The following is a 20,000-nucleotide window of genomic DNA, read 5'->3' as shown; positions in this document are numbered from 1 at the left end:
CAAGGTCTATACAAGTCATTGGCCCGGGCTGTTCTCCGAAAACCATCGTTCTTTTCAAATAGTAGCATATTCACTGTCATGGATACTGGCATTGTCTTAGCCATGCAATAATACAATTGATTATGTAAGGGACCAACAAATTTGTCAGTAAGTATAAATCTTCTCTTCTAGATCCATGAGAAATTAATTTATTTTAAATTAAATAAAATCTGTTGCGGACGGTCCACGAAAGGACATGCCAGGAACTTCATCCGAAGCGACTGCTGACTCGTATATTTTTTTCATTTTTAAGCCAAGAGAAATGGACTAGCGTTCAACCTGGCACTATTTCAGTGTACGGGAAGGAATTTACCTTTTATTACTATTAGAATCCCTAACACGATATAAAACAAACAAGAACCCCGTGAATTAAATATAATAAAATTTATCAATGGACACCACAAAAAAGAGAATTGTATTAACGCCCAGACAAGTGGATATTTAGCGTTTTTCTACGTTAGCAGAGCATTTGAGCCGTTAGGATATATTATTCTTCTCAATACTGGATGGAATTAAGAGCAAATTGTAAAATATAAATGACTATTATTGATCAACTTTTGTTTTTTTGCTTTTTGTTTTTTACTAAAGTTTGATTCTGTTTCATAATGCATTACTTCCGTTTTATGAAAATTTGGCCCAATAGTTTTAGACTTAAAATTTGCTGTCGCCTAAGCCTTAACCTTCGTTCCAGGCTATTTACCCAGAGTATAAAGACATCACATTTATAAGTTGTAATAGAAAATTCATTTACTCATTCAGTTTAGCATTACCAATACCTGAGAATGCATCTAGTCCATATAATTTTACTGTTTTTCAGTAGCTTTCCTTTACTTCCTGAAGGGAATTACAGATGTTAACTACAGGGTACCAATTACTTGTATTAAAATAAAATTCAATTTCACTAATTTTCATGAAAACATTAAAGATGAGATTCTTTTAACAGACTTTATTGTGACAAATGTGGAAGAGATATGACAGAATGACAAACTCCACAAAAAGAGGTGTAACTGATACATTCCATGTTTCATTTCCATTAGAAAAACATCACATGAATTTTGTTAGCAATTAAAACATCAAAATGCATCAATTACATCACTTGTCCTGTGAAACTGGTCATTCTCATTCATGTCTTTTCTGTCTTCATTATTTCAAGAAAATTAGCTGAGAACACAATACTGTTTCATTACAGAATCTTTCACCACACCCTTTCAAATTATTTTGCAAATCCGTGACTAGTCCCAGCTGTGAGAAAAATGACTACTCAAGATATCAAACGAACACTATTCATAGAGAACATACAGAAATAATTAACTTGCTGATTTTGTCCATATATTGTGCTTGGTTATACCACACCAAGATATTAAAAGTAGAAATGAGAAAACGAAAGGGGAAAAAATATGAGTAACAGCAGACACAGAAAACCTTGTTTCCTGAAATGAGTGCATTGGATGATTGTGTCTTGTGTTACATTCTGTCATGGTTGTTTTGTTTATGTATGCAAACTTCATAAGCTGAGGACTATAAAATAAATAATGCGCATATGCTGAATATCGGTGTGTACATTTGGGTTCTTGTCTGCATTGGGTCTGCCTGTCCTTGTATTCCTCAGGTCATTTTTATATTACATCTGTATATATAAAAGGTGGAAGTATGGACTGCTATGGATATATTTTCTGTAACCATTAAAGCAGAACTACAATCAGCCTCTCCTTATGAGACAGTATGATCTAAATTTCAAGAAGCAAGTCTGTCCACTAATAAGAATTTCCCATGCAAAGCAAACACCAAGTCTACCTGTTTGCCTAATCACCTATTAGTATTTATATTAGTAAGAAAGAGAAAGCCACACCAGTCAGAGGATATAATTTTGTAGCATTTGCTCGAGAAGGAAAAAATCTGAAAAAAATTTCAGGAAGTCTAATTAGTAAACACATTTCCAAAGGGGAAAGTATTTCTCAATTTTTTTTTACAGATATTTAGTAATTTTTTTTTTTTTTTTCCCCACTTTTCTAATGCATCTAATTTTATTTGACCCTAATGAGCAACATTCATTCATATTGTTACTTAACATTGTGCACCTTCAGTATCAAAGCTTTAATGAAAGAAAATTTGCAATTCACTTTTGCATCAATTTTCAAGAGAAACGACCATCTAGTCAAGGTCATACCCTTGTCTTGGCATTCTTCTTTGTATAAAATCATGGTGATCAATCATCCACTCAATATACAAGTTCTAGTTGACGAAAACTGATATTAATTCACTTGTTCGCTTTACCACTTAATATCTGCTTATATCTTGGCTTTCTTATTTTCAGAAATAATTAGTAAGATCACAGTTATCTCTTAATTCTATTTGTTCATCATAAAACTAGTAGTACTTCTAATTGAAAAGGAACATCATTTTGTTATATACAAATGTAGCATTTACTATTATTTACTATTGAAACATTCTGAATTATTGCCAAAATATTGACTTAAATTATTAAATGATTCATAAGACTTCACAGAAAATGCAAGAAAATTAAATAAAATAATACTACTAGATTTAGAAGTTGTTACTTACAAACTATCAATACTCCTTTAGCAATATCATAATACAATAATTTTGTCAAGTTCCCAAAACATCATCCATATTTTTTCTTAGAGCTAGGAACTTTGTTAAATGATTCAGATCACACTTCTAAAATAATCAATTGTCTTTATTCCATGGAAACCTTCCCTCCAAATCTATGGCATAACAAATTTGCACATTCAAGTCATCACACCCACAGACTTAACAATCACCACATTAAGGATCATAATAAAAGGCACAAGACATTGAGGAGTACTTTTGTTCCTCTAAAACTACATGACCAGCGGTTGTAAATCAAGGCTGAGGTCCATCAAAACATGGTGGTGATGGTAGTGGGATAAGGGGGGGGTCACGAGCCAGGTTATGCCAACCCACACGCAAGAGAAGAGATGAATCAACACACTTGGAAGGTGGTGGGGGCAATTTTGGAAAAATGCAGTAATAATTATAATAATGATAATAAAATCATTGCCATCCTGAAACTTAAATAGACCATGACGTCATCACCTGGGCGCACAACATCGGCCAGCCGGGACTCGACAGTTTGGCAGAATTCATGCTGACCAGGCAAGAACCATGCAACTTTTTCTTTTGTCTTATCAGAGGAGAAAAATTTCATAATAAACTGCAACTATTGGAATTATCATGTAACAAGTAATGCATAATTACCCTGAATTCTGATTCATGGGCACTAAAGTCAAATAATGATATATATATATAACCATTTTGTATGATGAATCTTACAAATGCATTTAGAAAAGGTTCTAGTCTTTTGTATTTCATTTTTCTAAGGATCTACTCTTTTGTTCATTCTTGTTCAAATTAATGAAATTAAAATAATAGCAGTAATAATAATAGTAATGATAATAATAATGACTAAGAATTGATAAAGCTGCCTGGCCAACAGAGAGTAGAGGTTACCTGTTAAAAGGTATCAGCCAAACTTCCACTGCTCATAATTTTAGTCACATTACACCAAAGCTATGTCTTACCATGCCAAAGCAAAAAAAAACAAACAAAAAGAAAATTAATAAATAAATTAAAAAATCTAATGTTAAGGAGAAGATGCCTTAAAGCCCAATTAGAAGGATTGGAAAGTAATTTTTTTTGCCCACTGTTAGAAAGCAATTAATATAAATTAAAACACATGCAACAGAGACTTTATGTAAATAATCTTGGGAGTAACCAAGCTATGTAAAATCAAAGTGTAACTTTTGAGATGTTGATCAAATGTGTTTCTCCTTCAAATCATTTAATATTAATTTTGACATTTTCAATAAAAACAAAAAACAAAAAAAAGCATATATGATTAAAATTTTCATTTTCCAAAACATTTACTGTAGCAACAACAAAAACAGACAAACATAACAACAGACTTTTCTATTATTTTTGACAGAACACTTTTTCAAAGTCATTTAGCAAAATCCACCATCTTTCTCACACCTATCATTTCCTTACCATATAAACATGGAACACCTGTGGATGCGACATCCTCCACAATATGATGACGGAGATACATGACAATACAGAAGGGAAAAGACAAAACGAAACAAAAAATATCTAGACAAAAGTGGGGGGAATGTCCATAGTCTTTATCAACATCACTGGCTAATTCTACACTGGTATTATAACTGATAAATGAACCTATAGTTTTCAAATAAAAATTAAATGACTAAATAAATGTATATTATATATATTTACACATGCAATTAATGAACAACTACTAATAACAACAACCTCTAATCCTATCTTCTTATTGTTCTCGGTGAACACATCTTACGTCAGTTTAAACTTGGCTAACAACTTCGGAAAATCATTAAAAAATAAAAAGTAAATGACAACTTTCACTCTTGATATGATCTATCTGATCCATCACCGACTTTGATATTCGATCAGCTAATTTTTCTTTTTTACAATACTAGAAAGAAATCGTGTGACCACTAATTTACCAACAAGAGAAATTTCTGATACTTTACAACAAAATAACTTGATAGACATCAATGGTAAATTACTTTGTTCTGTCTCTAAAGCAAGAAAAAGAGATACAGGTGACTTATAACTCATTCATTTATGGTCAAATAAATGGAATAGCTCGCTAGCCAAATACCTATCTCAAAAAAAAAAATAAATAAATAAATAAATAAATTTTAAAAAAAATAATAAAATAAAAAATATAACAGCAATGCTGCAGAGTACCATGAACTACTGATCTCGACATAAACCAAGCTACATGGCATTAGCATCTGGTCTCGTAGAGTCCCGACCGTCCGATGTAGCGCACCCATTTGATTACATCATGGTCAGAATAGTTGAGCTTCGACTCAAACACCTTGAGGTAGCGAACCTTGAAGCCAGATGGGGCAAACGGTACCTTTGGGAGGGGGAGAAAGAAGAAAAAGAATAGTCATTAGTTGGTGGTCTACTAACAACATTTGCATTCCCAGCTGATTGTTAGAACTATGGTTATAGATAATAAAAAAAAAAATTATTATGAATTGGGAATGCATTTCATCTAATTCAGTTTATTTTCCTACAAAATGGTTGTCTAATAATCTCTGTATAAATTCAACATGCCTAAAAACTACAATATCAATTTTCAACTAAAAATAAATATTTACATACCTGCAAACACATTCATTAGCCTAATCTATAAATCAGACAAACTATTATGACTAGCAACTTACTAGCATGCATAAAATTAACAAAAGACCATTATACTTACATTTCAAATCATTAGTGTTTGAGTGTTTTAACTTGTAGAGAAACATGCACTTATACATAAAACAAATGATAAATATCACATCAATACTAAAAACACGTATAGTAGAGTGTGTATAGTGTGTATATGTGAACATCCACAATCCAATTAATTACTTTACAACAAAAACAAATGTGTCCATGAATGCATACACATACAAACACATTTGCGCATGTCACTTTTTCAATTACGTATAAAATTTGGCATATCATATCTAACTTTAAATCAGATGAACAATAACTTAGTACCATGTTAACAATATACTGTAATTCACTAATGAACCATCTTGTATTTCACTATCCTGAAAATTACAAAGCAAATGACTTATGATCATCATATCATAAACAGTTTTACTTACTGTCAGCATTTCACAAATTTTATGTACTTGCCTTTTTAGCTTTGCAATATCTCCAGATGGTGCTGCCTAAGATCTGAACATAACTAAAGACATCTTTCATTCATGATTTCTCCCCCATGGAATATCATTTTCATTCTTTAGAAACCACCAGGAAACTTGGCCAATAGTATTTTGCCTGAGAAATCAACATTTCCTTCAGTTCCGAGAACACTGGATCTTCAACTTCTGATGTGACTATTTAACACAGCTACTTGCTTACTGCTTTTACTAAAGACACGGCAATATGCAAACATGAATTATTAGCATAAAAGTCTCATTAACAACCATCGCTACTCTATAAAACAAAAACAAAAAACGATATGATTAATTTCATTGGCCGAATTACATATTATCTTTTGGAAACGAAATGATAATAAAACTTATAACCAGCACCATTACCAAGCCTAAACAAAGTTTACTTAAAAGCATGACAGAATTGAAAGTCTGGTTTGTAACTTAATTACATCCTTTAGAAAGAGATATCCAGAGAAAAAAAAAAAAGACTTTTCAAGACTTTCTCTGGCTCCTGTGAACTTGGATTTTCTGTAATAAATACTTATGTTAAATCTTTAGTCTTAACCTAGTGAACCCTCCATTTATACACATACCAATAGTTTCTTACACACTCACAACTATGAAGATGATTAAAGCAATAAGGAGGAATCAAATGTGCACCAAATAAATAACAATACATAAATTCCATAACAGTTAACTTTGTTTGGTACCAAGAAAATGCCTGGAAAGCTACCAAATTACCTACCATACTTCTTTTAGGTTCACACCTGGATTTTCCAGAATACTATACATTTTACACTTTGTATTAGTATTAAACATTTTAGCCAATGAACTAGTATATCAAAAAATATGTAAATTATGAAACTCAAGTTAATGCAAAATGAGAAGCTGCATATTGTAAAATTCAATGATCAACAAATTCTATTCCATAAAATCCAGGTAAATCACTTCTACTGAAGTCCCTGGCCTGCTCTTACAAGGCAAAAGCAAGCATTCACACAAAATATCAACTATTGCTTAGAAATCCCAAACATTTAAATTACAGCAAGATATGTTTTAAAGAGATCCTTCATCTAAACCTAAAAGGAAACTGCCACCACAGCATTCTATCAGAACAACTTACCTCAAAGTTCATGGATATGGGAGGTCTGGTCCATTTCTTCTTGGTATCAGTTTGCAACAATTCAATCTCAGCAGATATCTGGGATTCCTTCATTCCTCCCATTCTCTTGATCCTGAAAAACAGTGAATGGGATTTCTTTGCAATAGGTATCCAGATACAGGCAGAGGATTTATTCAGGGAAATCTTAATCAAGAAAGAAACTACTAGCACAAGTTTAAACTGCTGGTTTTCTTTCCTCCTGAATCAAAATTAAAGCATGTCAATCCCCATTCCATTTCAACATGCTTTAGTTGATTTATTCCAGAATCTTAGGGGGGAAAAAGAAAAAAGAAAGAAAAAAAATATATACACATACATATACATAATATATACACATATATATACATACATATACATAAACATATATATATACTTATATATACACAAATACATATATTTGTGTATATATGTATACATACATACACATATACATATATATACATTAACAAATATATATATATATATATATATATATATATATATATATATATATATATATATATATATATATATATATATATATATATATATATATATATATACATATATATATGTAATATATATATATATATATACATACATATATGTAATATATATACATCCTGACACTTACTTCCAAACAATGGCATTTTCAGAAGCCTTGTACTTAGCTTTTCCCTTCATACAGATGAGCTGAACACCAGAAGTATTCAGAGGAGTTGGGATGCGCACCTAAGTAGAAAGAGGCTGATTAGGTTTTCCTTCAGTGTGGAACAAACTATCATAAATTCCGTCTTTATAAAGTATAAAAAATATGCCCTCATACACAATCCCTTGCCCAAAACATTAGAAAATATTAACCTTCTCATGAATCACACACACCTCACAGAGCCCCTCTAGGCTGCTTAAAAGTGCAAGGGCTAATTAAAACAAAAAATGAGCAAATAATCTTCTGAATCTTTTTACCTCAATCTTCTGAGCCAAGAGAGAGGGTTTGAAGTTACTCTTGATGACTACTTTCACCTCCATCTTGGTGCGGCCAACCTCGCGGACGAGGGGGATCACTCGGAACGGCAGGGAAATATCTTTCGTTGTGCGGTACCTGTAAATAACAGGATTTCCACGTAAAGGTATGGTAATAAGGCAATGATGATATTAATCACTTTCTTGAATTCTGAATTTCTACATAGCCAAATCTATTGCACATATGCACAATTTCCACTGGATATGAGGGTAAGACTAACATGGAGAAGCAAGTTTATGATAAAATATTTATGCCTTGTACATAAACTTAATAATTTTCTTTTACAATTGAGTAATTCTAATATCATGCACTGAGATCAAACTTAATTGTAACTTTTAACATGAATCAAGAAAGGATGTGCAGATTTAGGTCAACAATATATTAAGTGTTTGAATATCATTGTAACTTCCACATGCACTAAAGTTTAAATGCACATTTGGTTGAAAGAAATAGCTATAGTAGAGTAGTCTTAAAAACATATTTCAGACCCTTTCCTTTCCAAGAAATCTCACACACAACCTACTTCCATTGGCCTGCATGCAAAATTCCCCTTATGAGTCACCTTTACAAATTCAACAAGTATAAACAGAGATTTACCTCATCAGCTCAAATTCTCCATCAGGGGGGATGAAAGATATGGAATGTTCGGTCTCAAACTTGGACAGCTTCACACACTGGTGGAACTGACAGTCATCAATGGCAATACTGGTCTTTCCCGATCGCTGACTCTCATCACCTGAACCTGTGGTATTCAACCAGCATATTAGTCTGTCTGCTCATTTCCCGACTTTGTTGAAAAAATAATTGCTTACCTTATTAATATTTTTTTTTTCTTTATTGGTTATCTATATACACTGATTTCATCCTATGAGAAATCAATGCCATGCTAAGCTAAAGCACTTAGAATAAAACTGCAATACAAAACTGAGTACTTACTTGTCTGTTTACAATCAAAGCTGTAAAATTGTTGATCTTAAAGTTTATGCAAAATTACAACTTGGCTGAGAACCTCTCACAATTTGATGTAAATGTTAAGCTTAGCATGATTGAGTTTTATAGTGTTGCAAATCACTAATGTTGGCAATATATAGATCAAATGTTTAACTATATTATTACTTTTAGAATTATATCATATCTTGGTAAATTTTATTGCCAATTACTGGTTCTTTTCTAATAACTGTATTCAAAATGAAGTAGTATCTGTCACACAATTCTTAAAACAGGAATGTTCAATATCTGGCCACCTATTGTAAATCAAAATCTGAAATCACTGACCAGTATTAAGCATCTCATACTTCTGTCTGATCACGGAAATTACAATGTAGTTTCCCTGCTTAGAGAAAATAGAAGTTGCCCCATAAGGTTTGGCAGACTGAATTTGCTCATTGAAATATAGATATTATCAAAAACTTTGAAAACTATACAAAAACAAAATCATCAATTTCAACATTTAGTAGTAGTAGTAGAAGAAGAAGAAGAAGAAGAAGAAGAAGAAGAAGAAGAAGAAGAAGAAGAAGAAGAAGAAGAAGAAGAAGAAGAAGAAGAAGAAGAAGAAGAAGAAGAAGAAGAAGAAGAAGAAGAAGAAGAAGAAGAAGAAGAAGAAGAAGAAGAAGAAGAAGAAGAAGAAGAAGAAGAAGAAGAAGAAGAAGAAGAAGAAGAAGAAGAAGAAGAAGAAGAAGAAGAAGAAGAAGAAGAAGAAGAAGAAGAAGAAGAAGAAGAAGAAGAAGAAGAAGAAGAAGAAGAAGAAGAAGAAGAAGAAGAAGAAGAAGAAGAAGAAGAAGAAGAAGAAGAAGAAGAAGAAGAAGAAGAAGAAAAAAGAAGCTTTGGTGCAAAGCTAAAAAGATGGAGGGCATTAACAGATGCAGTGCTGCTGAATGCATTTTCTTCCTATTTACTGTTGCGGCCACTGTAAGTGCTATATAGTAATGGCTGCACAACATTCATAAGTAGGATAAATATTACCTTACCAAGTACCAAAGTATTCATTACATATCTTGCCGTTAAATATTTCTGGTCTCTTCTGAAAGTTTTTAAACATTTTGAGCATCGTTTACCTGAACATATTTTTCAAGAAGCAATAACCTTTATCACTCTCTTTCCATCTCCATACTAACTAGTTCTCATCGTCATCTTGTATCCAATAAATTCATAACATCTCCAGAGTCGTTCGTAAATTTGAGCAAATGTAGAAAAGGTAGTAAATGAGACAGGATAATGCCATAATAAAAGGTAAATCAATATTTCGATACTATCTCCATCAAATTACAGTATTGTTATGAAGAGCTTGTATCATTTATTCTGACTTATACTGTCTGCTTTTGTCACAGAGGAACTTTAAATTGGATTTGTTGGCATCCTGTTGTTTACCAGAATATATAACAGCATTTTTACATTATAAAACTATAACTAAAAAAAAGTATTATTACTTCATCCTGCATTACATGAACTGAGAATGCATTCAACACATAACACAAACATAACAGCGAGTGTTATTCATAAGCAACAGAAAACACTAACCTCTCTTGGCATCCATAACAATCTTATCATTAATGCCAAACTTGCATTCTGGCATCCCTGACAAGTAGCTCTTCATCACAACCTTTCCTGCTACGTGAGCAGACAACACCTGCCCTGTTAACAAACACAAAGATAAATTATCAATATTAGAAGAAAAAATCAATCTATCACCTATTCTCCAGTAAACTTTTAAGTCTGCCAACTTAATACAATCCTGGAACATTGTCTAATAACCTTTTTATATTCATGGGGCCTAAATTACAGTACCAAAGTAGAGTTTGACACTCAAGCAGCCATTTGTGAGGATATACAGTCCTACTTCAGTAATTTCAGTTATTATTTGCAAATCCTTATATGTTCTAATTACAAAAGTACAAGTTTTCAACCACAAAGATGCATAGCTTGCAATTTTCTATAATGTTTAATGCATCTTGAAAAAAACAGTCAAAACTACATAAATAATCAACAGAATGATGTTATTTAATTTGAACTAAGCCAAAGTCCTTCATCTCTAAAGTGCGAGTGTGTGTGTGTATGTATGTGGGGTGTGTAGTCTTCATTTACTAGGAGTTATTGTTCTATATATTCCATATAATGCATTCTGAAGCATATAATATTAAAAAATTCTCGAGCTTACCCTGAGGAGACATCAGCAAATTAACATATTCAATGACATCCAAGAAGAGCTCGTTGCGACGATACTTGATGCCCTCCCGGCGCCATCCAATCTGACCTGTGACCTGACAGAGCATTCATTATTAGACTCACATCAGAGACCTTGCATGCCTTTTCACTTAATGAAACTCAATTTCTGCAACATGAACCAGTAACATTCTATTTGTGGATGTATTAGCTGAAATTATTTAAGGCATACCTGTGAAGTAATCTGAGATTGTTCTTCCTTTGTGGCTGTCTTTATTCCCTGCTGAGTAATGAAAGTTTTTAGGACACCAGTGTCAGTATTCTGAGGATAACCGAAATCCAGGATTTCTGGAAAAGAAAAAAAGGATTACAGGTAATGAAATTTGTACATCAAATATTTGGCTCTTACCAACGTGACAAGCAAGAATCAGTTACATTTACCTATTTCAATGAAGGGGGTGGAACCGACTGATAATGGCAATATGAACCTATTTAAATAGGTAAGTGAAAAGAAAAAGTCTGGGACACAAGATATGGCTCACCACAGGGTAAGTGAGAGCTAATGAGTAGTGTTTGGAGAGAGTGTTACAAAGACAGTCTCCTTCTCAATATCCTTTAATAAAGATGATTAAAAAAAAGGGTCACTTGCCCTCCTGAAATTTTTATCATGGTATGAGAATGACACAATAAAAAATTATGTAACTGCTAAACAAACAAAATTGTATGGACATTGGACAGACTGCTGCCTCCAGTACCAATTTTTTTCCACCTATGTTTAATGATTTGTATTTGGACATGAAACCATGGCCAATAGTTTAATAAACTCATATTCTCAAGGATGAAAGCTTATTTCCATGCACCACGTATTAAATTTATACATTCAGACAAGAGCACTATGAACAACATACCATCAAGCAATTCATAAATCAGGACAAAGTTGTTCTTAACATTTTCTTCCGAGATCTTTCCAAAGTAGCTGCTCATCACCTGTAAGATATAATTTGCTATAAAAGAGTGAAAAATGGGCATTAAACCTGTATTATCTTTTTCACACGGACACACAAATCTTCATAGCAAAATGTTACTTCTACTAAAAACAGTTGCATTTGGACACTCACGTATTACAAAATATTACTCCTAATCCAAACTCATATAAACTGAAATAAAATATCATCATAAGTAATGCTGTTACAAAAATGTTTGTTGTGGGAAACCTTGAGAGCACCAATGCCTACCTCCAGCATTTTCAGAAGGAATTCAAAAACTTGCGAAGCGTTGACATTCTGTTTTGTTACTGCAGCGACCCAGATATTCGCTCTCTGAAAATACAATCACATTGTGACTAAAACTAGTAATATGGAAAATCTGACACTCATATCACTACCACAATTAAAGGTGTATATAAAAACATTTTAATTTATTTGCATTCTCTATACTCTAAAAATGTCTTTAATTAACCCAACTAAGTTTGCCTGTAAATAGATATAATACAGAAAATACCTAACCAAATAATTTTTCATTATGATGTTACCTTAATATGGAAGAAACTAGTACGAGCAATGTTAGTGACTGGAGAGCGGACTTGCTGCCGAGCGTGGATCACATTCACCCGGAAAGCGTCCACCGCATTTCTGCCGATGTCATCACGGTATACTCGAGATATGAGCACCTCTCCCTTATGGTTGTATATGAACAACCCTCCCAACATCTTGGAGGTTCTGAAAATAAAGAAAAACATATAAAGAATTAAACTTGTAAATGAAAAGAACCTAGATTGCTATAATAAAATCCCTCTGATTACCAGGTAGTCATTGGCCTAACATTCAACGTGTAACATGGTCAGTTATCAATGATAATCCACAATCTGTTTACCAATGTCCAACTTCAAGTTCAATAAGATAAAACAATTTACAGAACACTCAAGGTTTGTCACCTGTAAAAAGTTCTATGTATAATGCAATAAAAGTTAACCCAATCTTAAAAACACTTTCTGATGTCTGTCTGAATTACATATACTTGAATACAAGAGTCTCCTTGTGTTTATCTACATCTGTAATCCCAACTTGACTGCTTAATACCTCACAATATTAGACAATTTATTTCTACCAACTGCACAAACACAAATAGTATAGTTTACTTCAGGAAATTATTGTTCAAGGACTATACAACATGTGTCCTTTATGACCCTTGCAAATCTAGAAGTCTTGGTTAAGACTTGTCTATAAAGTATTAATAATGAAAGGGTAATTTAATTCTAAGGCTACAATTCATCTAACTCAGCCAAGTGAAGAGCCAATTAATGGTCCAATTATTGTTACTGAAACAAAGAATTCTTGGGGGCAAGAGAGCATATAATACAATAAATTCTTATACTGTTTAGTATGAAAACTATATATGGTTTATTTCCTCTGCAAGAACTAGTGGGAACAAATCACAAAGTAATAATGTTTATTCCACTTATTACAAAATTTAATTTTTGCTTACATAATGGTAATCAAAGCATTTGCAAGTATATTAAATATAAAACAAAACCTCTCCCTTTTGCTTTGCATAAAGCATTAGAAGAAAATTATTAGTAAAAATAAACTCAGTTCATCATCTTTTTTAACATTTCCCAAAATCTAACTACAGCTTTTGAATGGGAGATCTACAATATATTATGAACAAATATTTATTGATACTCTTTACAGTTATGGCTTTTAAAGACAAGATGTGACCAAAAGATCAAACTTCAAGACAAGAATTTAAAAAAATAAAATTTAAGACTATATAGACTTGCCATATGTTAACAAAACAATATATGGAAACTAGTAAATAATATATTCTAGCCATACTTTTGCTATACTGAGTGGTAACTCTTCCTGTTGTGTGGCTTGCATGGAAAGCATACACTCTCAAGCCAGCACTCTTCCAGCCATCACAGACCGTCCATTCCACCCTCTTTTACTGGCAGAAACAATGCAGGAACCCCTTTCTAAATGCCCAGTGAGGTTAATCTTCCTCCAAGAGTGTTCTGCACTTATGGCGAGTCATTCCCATCACCCCAGCCTATTCCATGAAGACACATTCCCATTACCCTGGTCCCAAGCCAAAATTTTCTATGATGGTATATTCCTGTCATCCAGCCCTCAGTCAAATTTTTTTATGTCATGACGGCCACATCACCCAGATCTATCGGGTTAAGTCAGCTCTGACGAATTGTACTTGTACGTGTAAAATATATGTGAAGGTAATAAAATATCAATGTGTGTATAATGAAACCTGAAGGAAATATTCTATACCTACTCAAAACTCTCTCGACAGAGTTCAGGGAATATAAAAGGCAGCCAAAGGATTTTAAAATTGCCCAGTACTTAAATAGCCTTATGGTGGCCTATGACTCTTACCCCAAAATTGGAAAAGTCACAATGCAATTGACAGTAAATTTTAAAAGCAGGTCCCTCTGTAAATATCAGATTACTGTTTAATGATCATAAATAAACAAGTAAATAAATATAACAAATAAATGGCAATGCAATCCTTCAATAGTACATCTATCCCCTCCCTCTTCAAAGACAAAATCTCGGCCATTTAAAATTTTAACCTTCTATCCAAATCAAAGCTCAAAATTTTGAATTAAATTTGGCAAAGCTGTTCCATGACTGGGATATTGTCTAGCTCATGGTCAGGCTCCCATGGCATCAATCCCTAAGAATCCAGCTCAAGATGTGAGGAGATACCACTTATCAGTTAAATTTTTGCCATGACATGATAACATGTTGCCTGACATCAATGGATGTAAATATTACTTCATTGTATGCTCAGGAAATTTCCTAATTTTATTCTAAACCATGGAATGTAGCCTAATATATATTTGGAGATATATAGGTTATTTAGACTGTCCCTGATGCTCAGCCTGAGGCCTACAAAATGAATAATGGATATATTCTTAAAGAAATCCAGTAACTATAACTTTTTGAAATGTATGGACATGCATTTCCTTTAAGGATCTTGAAACTTCCTTAAAAGAAAGTTTGTTTTTAGTTTTGGTGGTTGGAAATGTAATTCATTTACATGTTTTGATCACTATCCATACATTCAAATAAATGTGTTCAGGTTTATAATCTAATATATTATTTTGTGTGTGATTAAATGTGAGAACATCTAATTTAAATATCCATTAGCACTTGGGAGAGGATGTTGGATAGGAAGTGCAAATCTTTATGTAGTTTCAACTAGTGCTCCATACAGCAACTGACAGTATTCTTATCGAATTTAATTATTAATTATTATTAAAAGTATTAAAATTATATTATATAGAAAACATGAGATACAGCCTGACAAAAGTAGCATGAAACCTCTTCATTTCAAAGGAGTTTATTACTATGACTGATTTGTCTCACCTATTTAGCCCATTACTTTTTGGAAAGACTTTATATCTTTATACCTACTATTAGCATTTTCAAAATTATAATAACCGCGATATTCATAAAATTAAAATACCCTTAATAACAATAATAACAATAATAACAGTAAACCAAATACACTTTTTTTTGTAAAAATTAAAGGAATAGGTTAACCAAGTAGGCTCAGGGCTGCCTAGTAACAGACACCTTGGTGACTAAGCAATTGTGAAGCCACTTATGTGTAAACAATTTACAGAACAAAACTGTAGAGGACAGTGCATGTACCCAGCATAATACAAGACTTCTAAACCTAAAAGTCTGACTATAAGGCCTACATACAGTAAACAAAAAGAATCAGGTGGCAAAAAAGCACCCCCTAAAATAAACAGTGGAGCCCAACAAAGCAGCACAATCTGCAGGAAACAACAGTCTGCATAAGCTATATATACCCTCATTAATAAAACCATAAATAGGGAGATATCAAATATTTTGGAGAACAGCTTTTTGGTGGGTGGTACTGTCAATCATCTCAATACATGCTCAAACAGCAGCTGCTAATAAATAACTTACGAAATCATGAATTGCTTACAGATATCAAATATTTTTTTAATACTTATATTTCATAAAACAGATATTTTCAATATCTATAGTTTTTATAAAGTAAATCCTAATTACTCTCTGTTCAATGCATCTTGTCTTACTAATATTAGGTTTATGTTTTTCGATACATCAAGAAAATTTCTGTTAAAGTTGAAATCTGATCTATTCAGTTATAAAAATCAACATACTTATTCACCTAAAGCTGATCAAATATGCATGAACCTAAGGTTACAATAGATATATACATTCATAGGGTTAAGGTGCAATTTTGTGTTGTTCTTACTAACAGCTTTGGTGTTAAAGTGCTGCTGATGAGATTTCAGTAAGTTCTTATATAAAACAATGACTCTCACAATAACCAGTACCTAGATAAGGAATCAATAAATCAATGAAATTGAAGATATTTTCCATACAAGACATTTCCAGCACAAACTGAAAATAAAGTCAAGTGATATAAAATCATGATACTAAAGGCAGCCCCTTTAACATTAATCCTTCACTAATAGACAATAAACTGATGCATTTCAGTTTAAATTGATGTGCCCTTGTTTATCAAAGAGACATCAATATGTGAAATCAAATCCTGGACATTCAATTTGGCTAAGCATGACGACTTACAAACACTACCCTTTACTCTTTGTACTGGGAAGGCATGACATACATTACATGTACGCTGGGATTTTAGTTTACTGATTGTATTTACACATAGATGGCTCCAGATATCCTTAGTCACCAAGGAATTTTTTTCTTTTTTTTTTATTGATATTAGTATTTTAATATTATAATCATCATAAGTAATTATAATAACAATATAAAATACATGGTTAATCTTTACGGTATGGATGAACCAAACTGACAACGATATTCTTGTTGAGGACTAAATGTTATAACTGTCAGTACAAGAAATAATCTGGACACACAAATGGTAATGCCACAAATAAAGGAAAAATACTATGGCAAGTGCTGCTCACAGTCCAAGTCCACTCTGTGTGATTATTGAATAAATTCTGTGACATGCCTTATTCCTGAAAATTTAAGGAATAGGGCAATCAGATGAGGTCATATTGGGCTACTAACTGACTCCTTGGTGGCTAAGTACTTGTGTAGCCATCTGTGTGCAACAAAATTCACACAGGATAGTACATATACCATTGTAGAAAGGGATAAATCAACAGACCAATTGTAAGTAAGAATAATTTCTTGTTGCTTATTGTTCAGGGTTTCATATAGTTTACTTGATGCTGTTTAGACCCAGTTCTTGCCTCATGAAAATGTATGATTGCCTTTCTGGTTCTGGTAAAAGGTATACAATGACAATGTTACATCAATGGTACAACCTAAGAGTTTATCAACAAATATAGAACTAATCCAAGCTCCACCCTCATTACTGAAAAGATGCAGAGGATGTTTATTAGCTGCCAACATTGTGTGCATGGTGTGCATGGCAGGTTTGTAAAATCTTAATATAATTATATTCTTAAAACAAAAAAAAAATTGGCAGGAATTAAATACAGTTCACACAGTCTCTTCCTCTCCACCCTGACTTCCCACCTACCACAATTTCCCATGGGCTTCCCAGGCCTGCTGAATAGAGGGGGTTGGGGTTGCAACCTGTAAACAAAGTTTGAACAGAAAAAGAACCCTGGTTGCATTCTTATCACCAGATTCTGAATCTTTTTGCATAAGTCATATCATAAACATAAAATCACCAAGATTTCTATGGGGGTTCCATTACCTACTGGGGCATTATATTAACCCAACTAGTGCAGATGGCAAGAATATATGCCATGCTCACCGTAATATAAGTTTATCTATTGCCTTTCCACACAGATGGCTCTACAAGTGCTCATTCACCAAGGAGTCAGTTATTAGTCCTACCTATTTCACCTGTTTGCCCTATTCCTTGATTTTAGGAAAGCTTCATTTGTATTATTTTAGTATCTTTAATGTTATTAATATCTTAATAACAATTTTATAATCATAATATCAATAAGAATAATAACAGTATCAATATTAATAGTATTAGAAAGAAAAGCACATTTCCCTGCAAATTCAAGGAATGGGAAACCTGGCACAGTCACTAGGGCCAACTGATAATCTCTTTGGTGAGTGGGCACGTGTGGAGCCATCTGTTTGTAATAAAATTCACAAAAATCTACAGAGGACAGTACATAAATCCATGGTCATTTGGTTAGGGTTCCACAAGACCTAAAAGGGTATCAACTAACAGCCACCACTGTAACAGTGGCATATCATCATGCAAATGCCTTTGCTGTCACACCTACAGCACTATAACAAATGTAAACAAACTTTGCAGGCTTCTTATTTGACAAAAAAAGTTATAAAATCACAAAATGAGTGGACTACAATAAGGAAAATTGAATGAGAGACACACACTACATGAACATAAAACTACACTCACTAATATATGAAATAATCTGCATTGGCAAAGAATATCAGAAATGAATGAAATAGGTCACAAAAAATGACAGCAACCAACTCTCTTGTGCAGCAACCCTGCATAACCTATCTATGCATATGTAGGTCTTAACATTACAATCAATAACAGTCACTCTCATAAAAGGGTACTGCACTTTTAATGTAGGTAAATATTTAGAACACCTTCGCATGACCAATAATGACGATGATGGCATTGATGGATTCCTCTCACTCTCTTCTACACACATATATATAGAAATTATGCTGCAGAAACCACCTAGTACTAACAATCATGTCCCTGATAACAGAGAAGGGAATAAATAGCAGCAGGAAAATTGTGGGTAAAATATGAATAATATAGAGAGAACTGGTCACTAAGTTAAATTCAGGGGGCTATGCCACCTGCAACACCCCCATAGGATGCTGTTGCCCCCCCAAACCATGCCCTGGATAATCCACCACTCATGTATTGCAAAATAGAGCGCAGGCCAGACTTGGAATCAGGTGTTCCATCATGTTGGTTGTAGCTCTATCCTGCCATGAATAGCCCTCAGTAATTCTTTACAGTAAGGATGTACTTGCCAGAGATTAAGTCCCTAACTGCACATAACAAAAGTTTCAAAAATCTAGGTTGCCATAAGTGAGCATGCCCTTTGGCCAGGCCTTGGAGGGTTGATGGGGGAGGTCTGCCCCCTAACAAAAATTGTCTTCACCAGGGTATGCACAGCAAAATAGTGCTTAAACTCTGGTGTAGTGAGTGGACTTAGGCTGTGAGCAGCACTGTCTGTTCCTTTTTCCTGGCATTACCACTTGCATTTGCAGATTATTCTTTGTATTGAGAATTGCAACTTTTAGTCCTCTACAAAAATATTATCTTCAATTTGCCCTAGCGCAATGAATCCATACTGGAAAAATAAACCTGGCTCTCTGCATTAGACAAAGTACTGACTTGTTCTGTGTATATTATTGTTACAGTAGTGTATTTCATGTATACCCTGCAATTTCCCATGTACCTTACATACCCTCTGCTACTATCAGGGTCAAGAATGTGGGGTCTGTGGGGGTTTCATGGCATATGTCCTACATATATAGGTAATAGAGGGTTAGAGAAAACCACCCATACCACTATCATGGTGATCAATCAGGCAAAAGTATTCTGAACAATTACCTTGATGTTTTTCTCTATTTCAATTATATACCAGAGATCCTGGCTAGGGAAATACAATAATCAAATGGATATTCATATTGTGATGTTTGCAGATTTCCAGTAGTGGCCTAAACTTGTTGGATCGAGTAATAGGGTCTAAATAATTATGTGGGACGTTTACAAACTCTGTTACAATATATGTAGTCGAGACTTACTTGACACACAGCCAGAGCTCTCAATTTCACATTTTTTTATAAAATGGCACGAAGTGTTAATAAAGGGGGGTTACGGTGGGGCAGCTGTCTAGGGAATAAATAGTAAGTAG

At 33.3% G+C, this 20,000-nt stretch overlaps 1 protein-coding gene across 1 annotated transcript in view; it reads right to left on the bottom strand.

The window, feature by feature from the left end:
- Positions 1–2,852: 2,852 nt before the first annotated feature.
- The window catches only part of LOC125047018 (AP-2 complex subunit mu), an 18,204-nt gene continuing 1,056 nt past the window's right edge, over positions 2,853–20,000 (bottom strand). Inside the window, exons 2-12 of the mRNA XM_047645045.1 lie at positions 12,636–12,822; positions 12,340–12,423; positions 12,013–12,091; positions 11,337–11,452; positions 11,100–11,202; positions 10,463–10,576; positions 8,543–8,687; positions 7,888–8,023; positions 7,556–7,653; positions 6,904–7,015; positions 2,853–4,981 (exon numbers count right to left, since the gene is read on the bottom strand). Of these exons, the coding sequence (XP_047501001.1) occupies positions 4,847–4,981; positions 6,904–7,015; positions 7,556–7,653; positions 7,888–8,023; positions 8,543–8,687; positions 10,463–10,576; positions 11,100–11,202; positions 11,337–11,452; positions 12,013–12,091; positions 12,340–12,423; positions 12,636–12,812 (1,299 nt within the window). The 5' untranslated portion in view covers positions 12,813–12,822 and the 3' untranslated portion in view covers positions 2,853–4,846. The remainder of the gene's footprint in view (positions 4,982–6,903; positions 7,016–7,555; positions 7,654–7,887; positions 8,024–8,542; positions 8,688–10,462; positions 10,577–11,099; positions 11,203–11,336; positions 11,453–12,012; positions 12,092–12,339; positions 12,424–12,635; positions 12,823–20,000) is intronic.

The sequence above is a fragment of the Penaeus chinensis genome, chromosome 4, assembly GCF_019202785.1.
Source record: "Penaeus chinensis breed Huanghai No. 1 chromosome 4, ASM1920278v2, whole genome shotgun sequence".
In the NCBI taxonomy this organism is placed as follows: Eukaryota; Metazoa; Arthropoda; class Malacostraca; order Decapoda; family Penaeidae; genus Penaeus; species Penaeus chinensis.
Note: the sequence above shows the minus strand (reverse complement) of the source record. Positions and strands in the feature narration are given on the sequence as shown.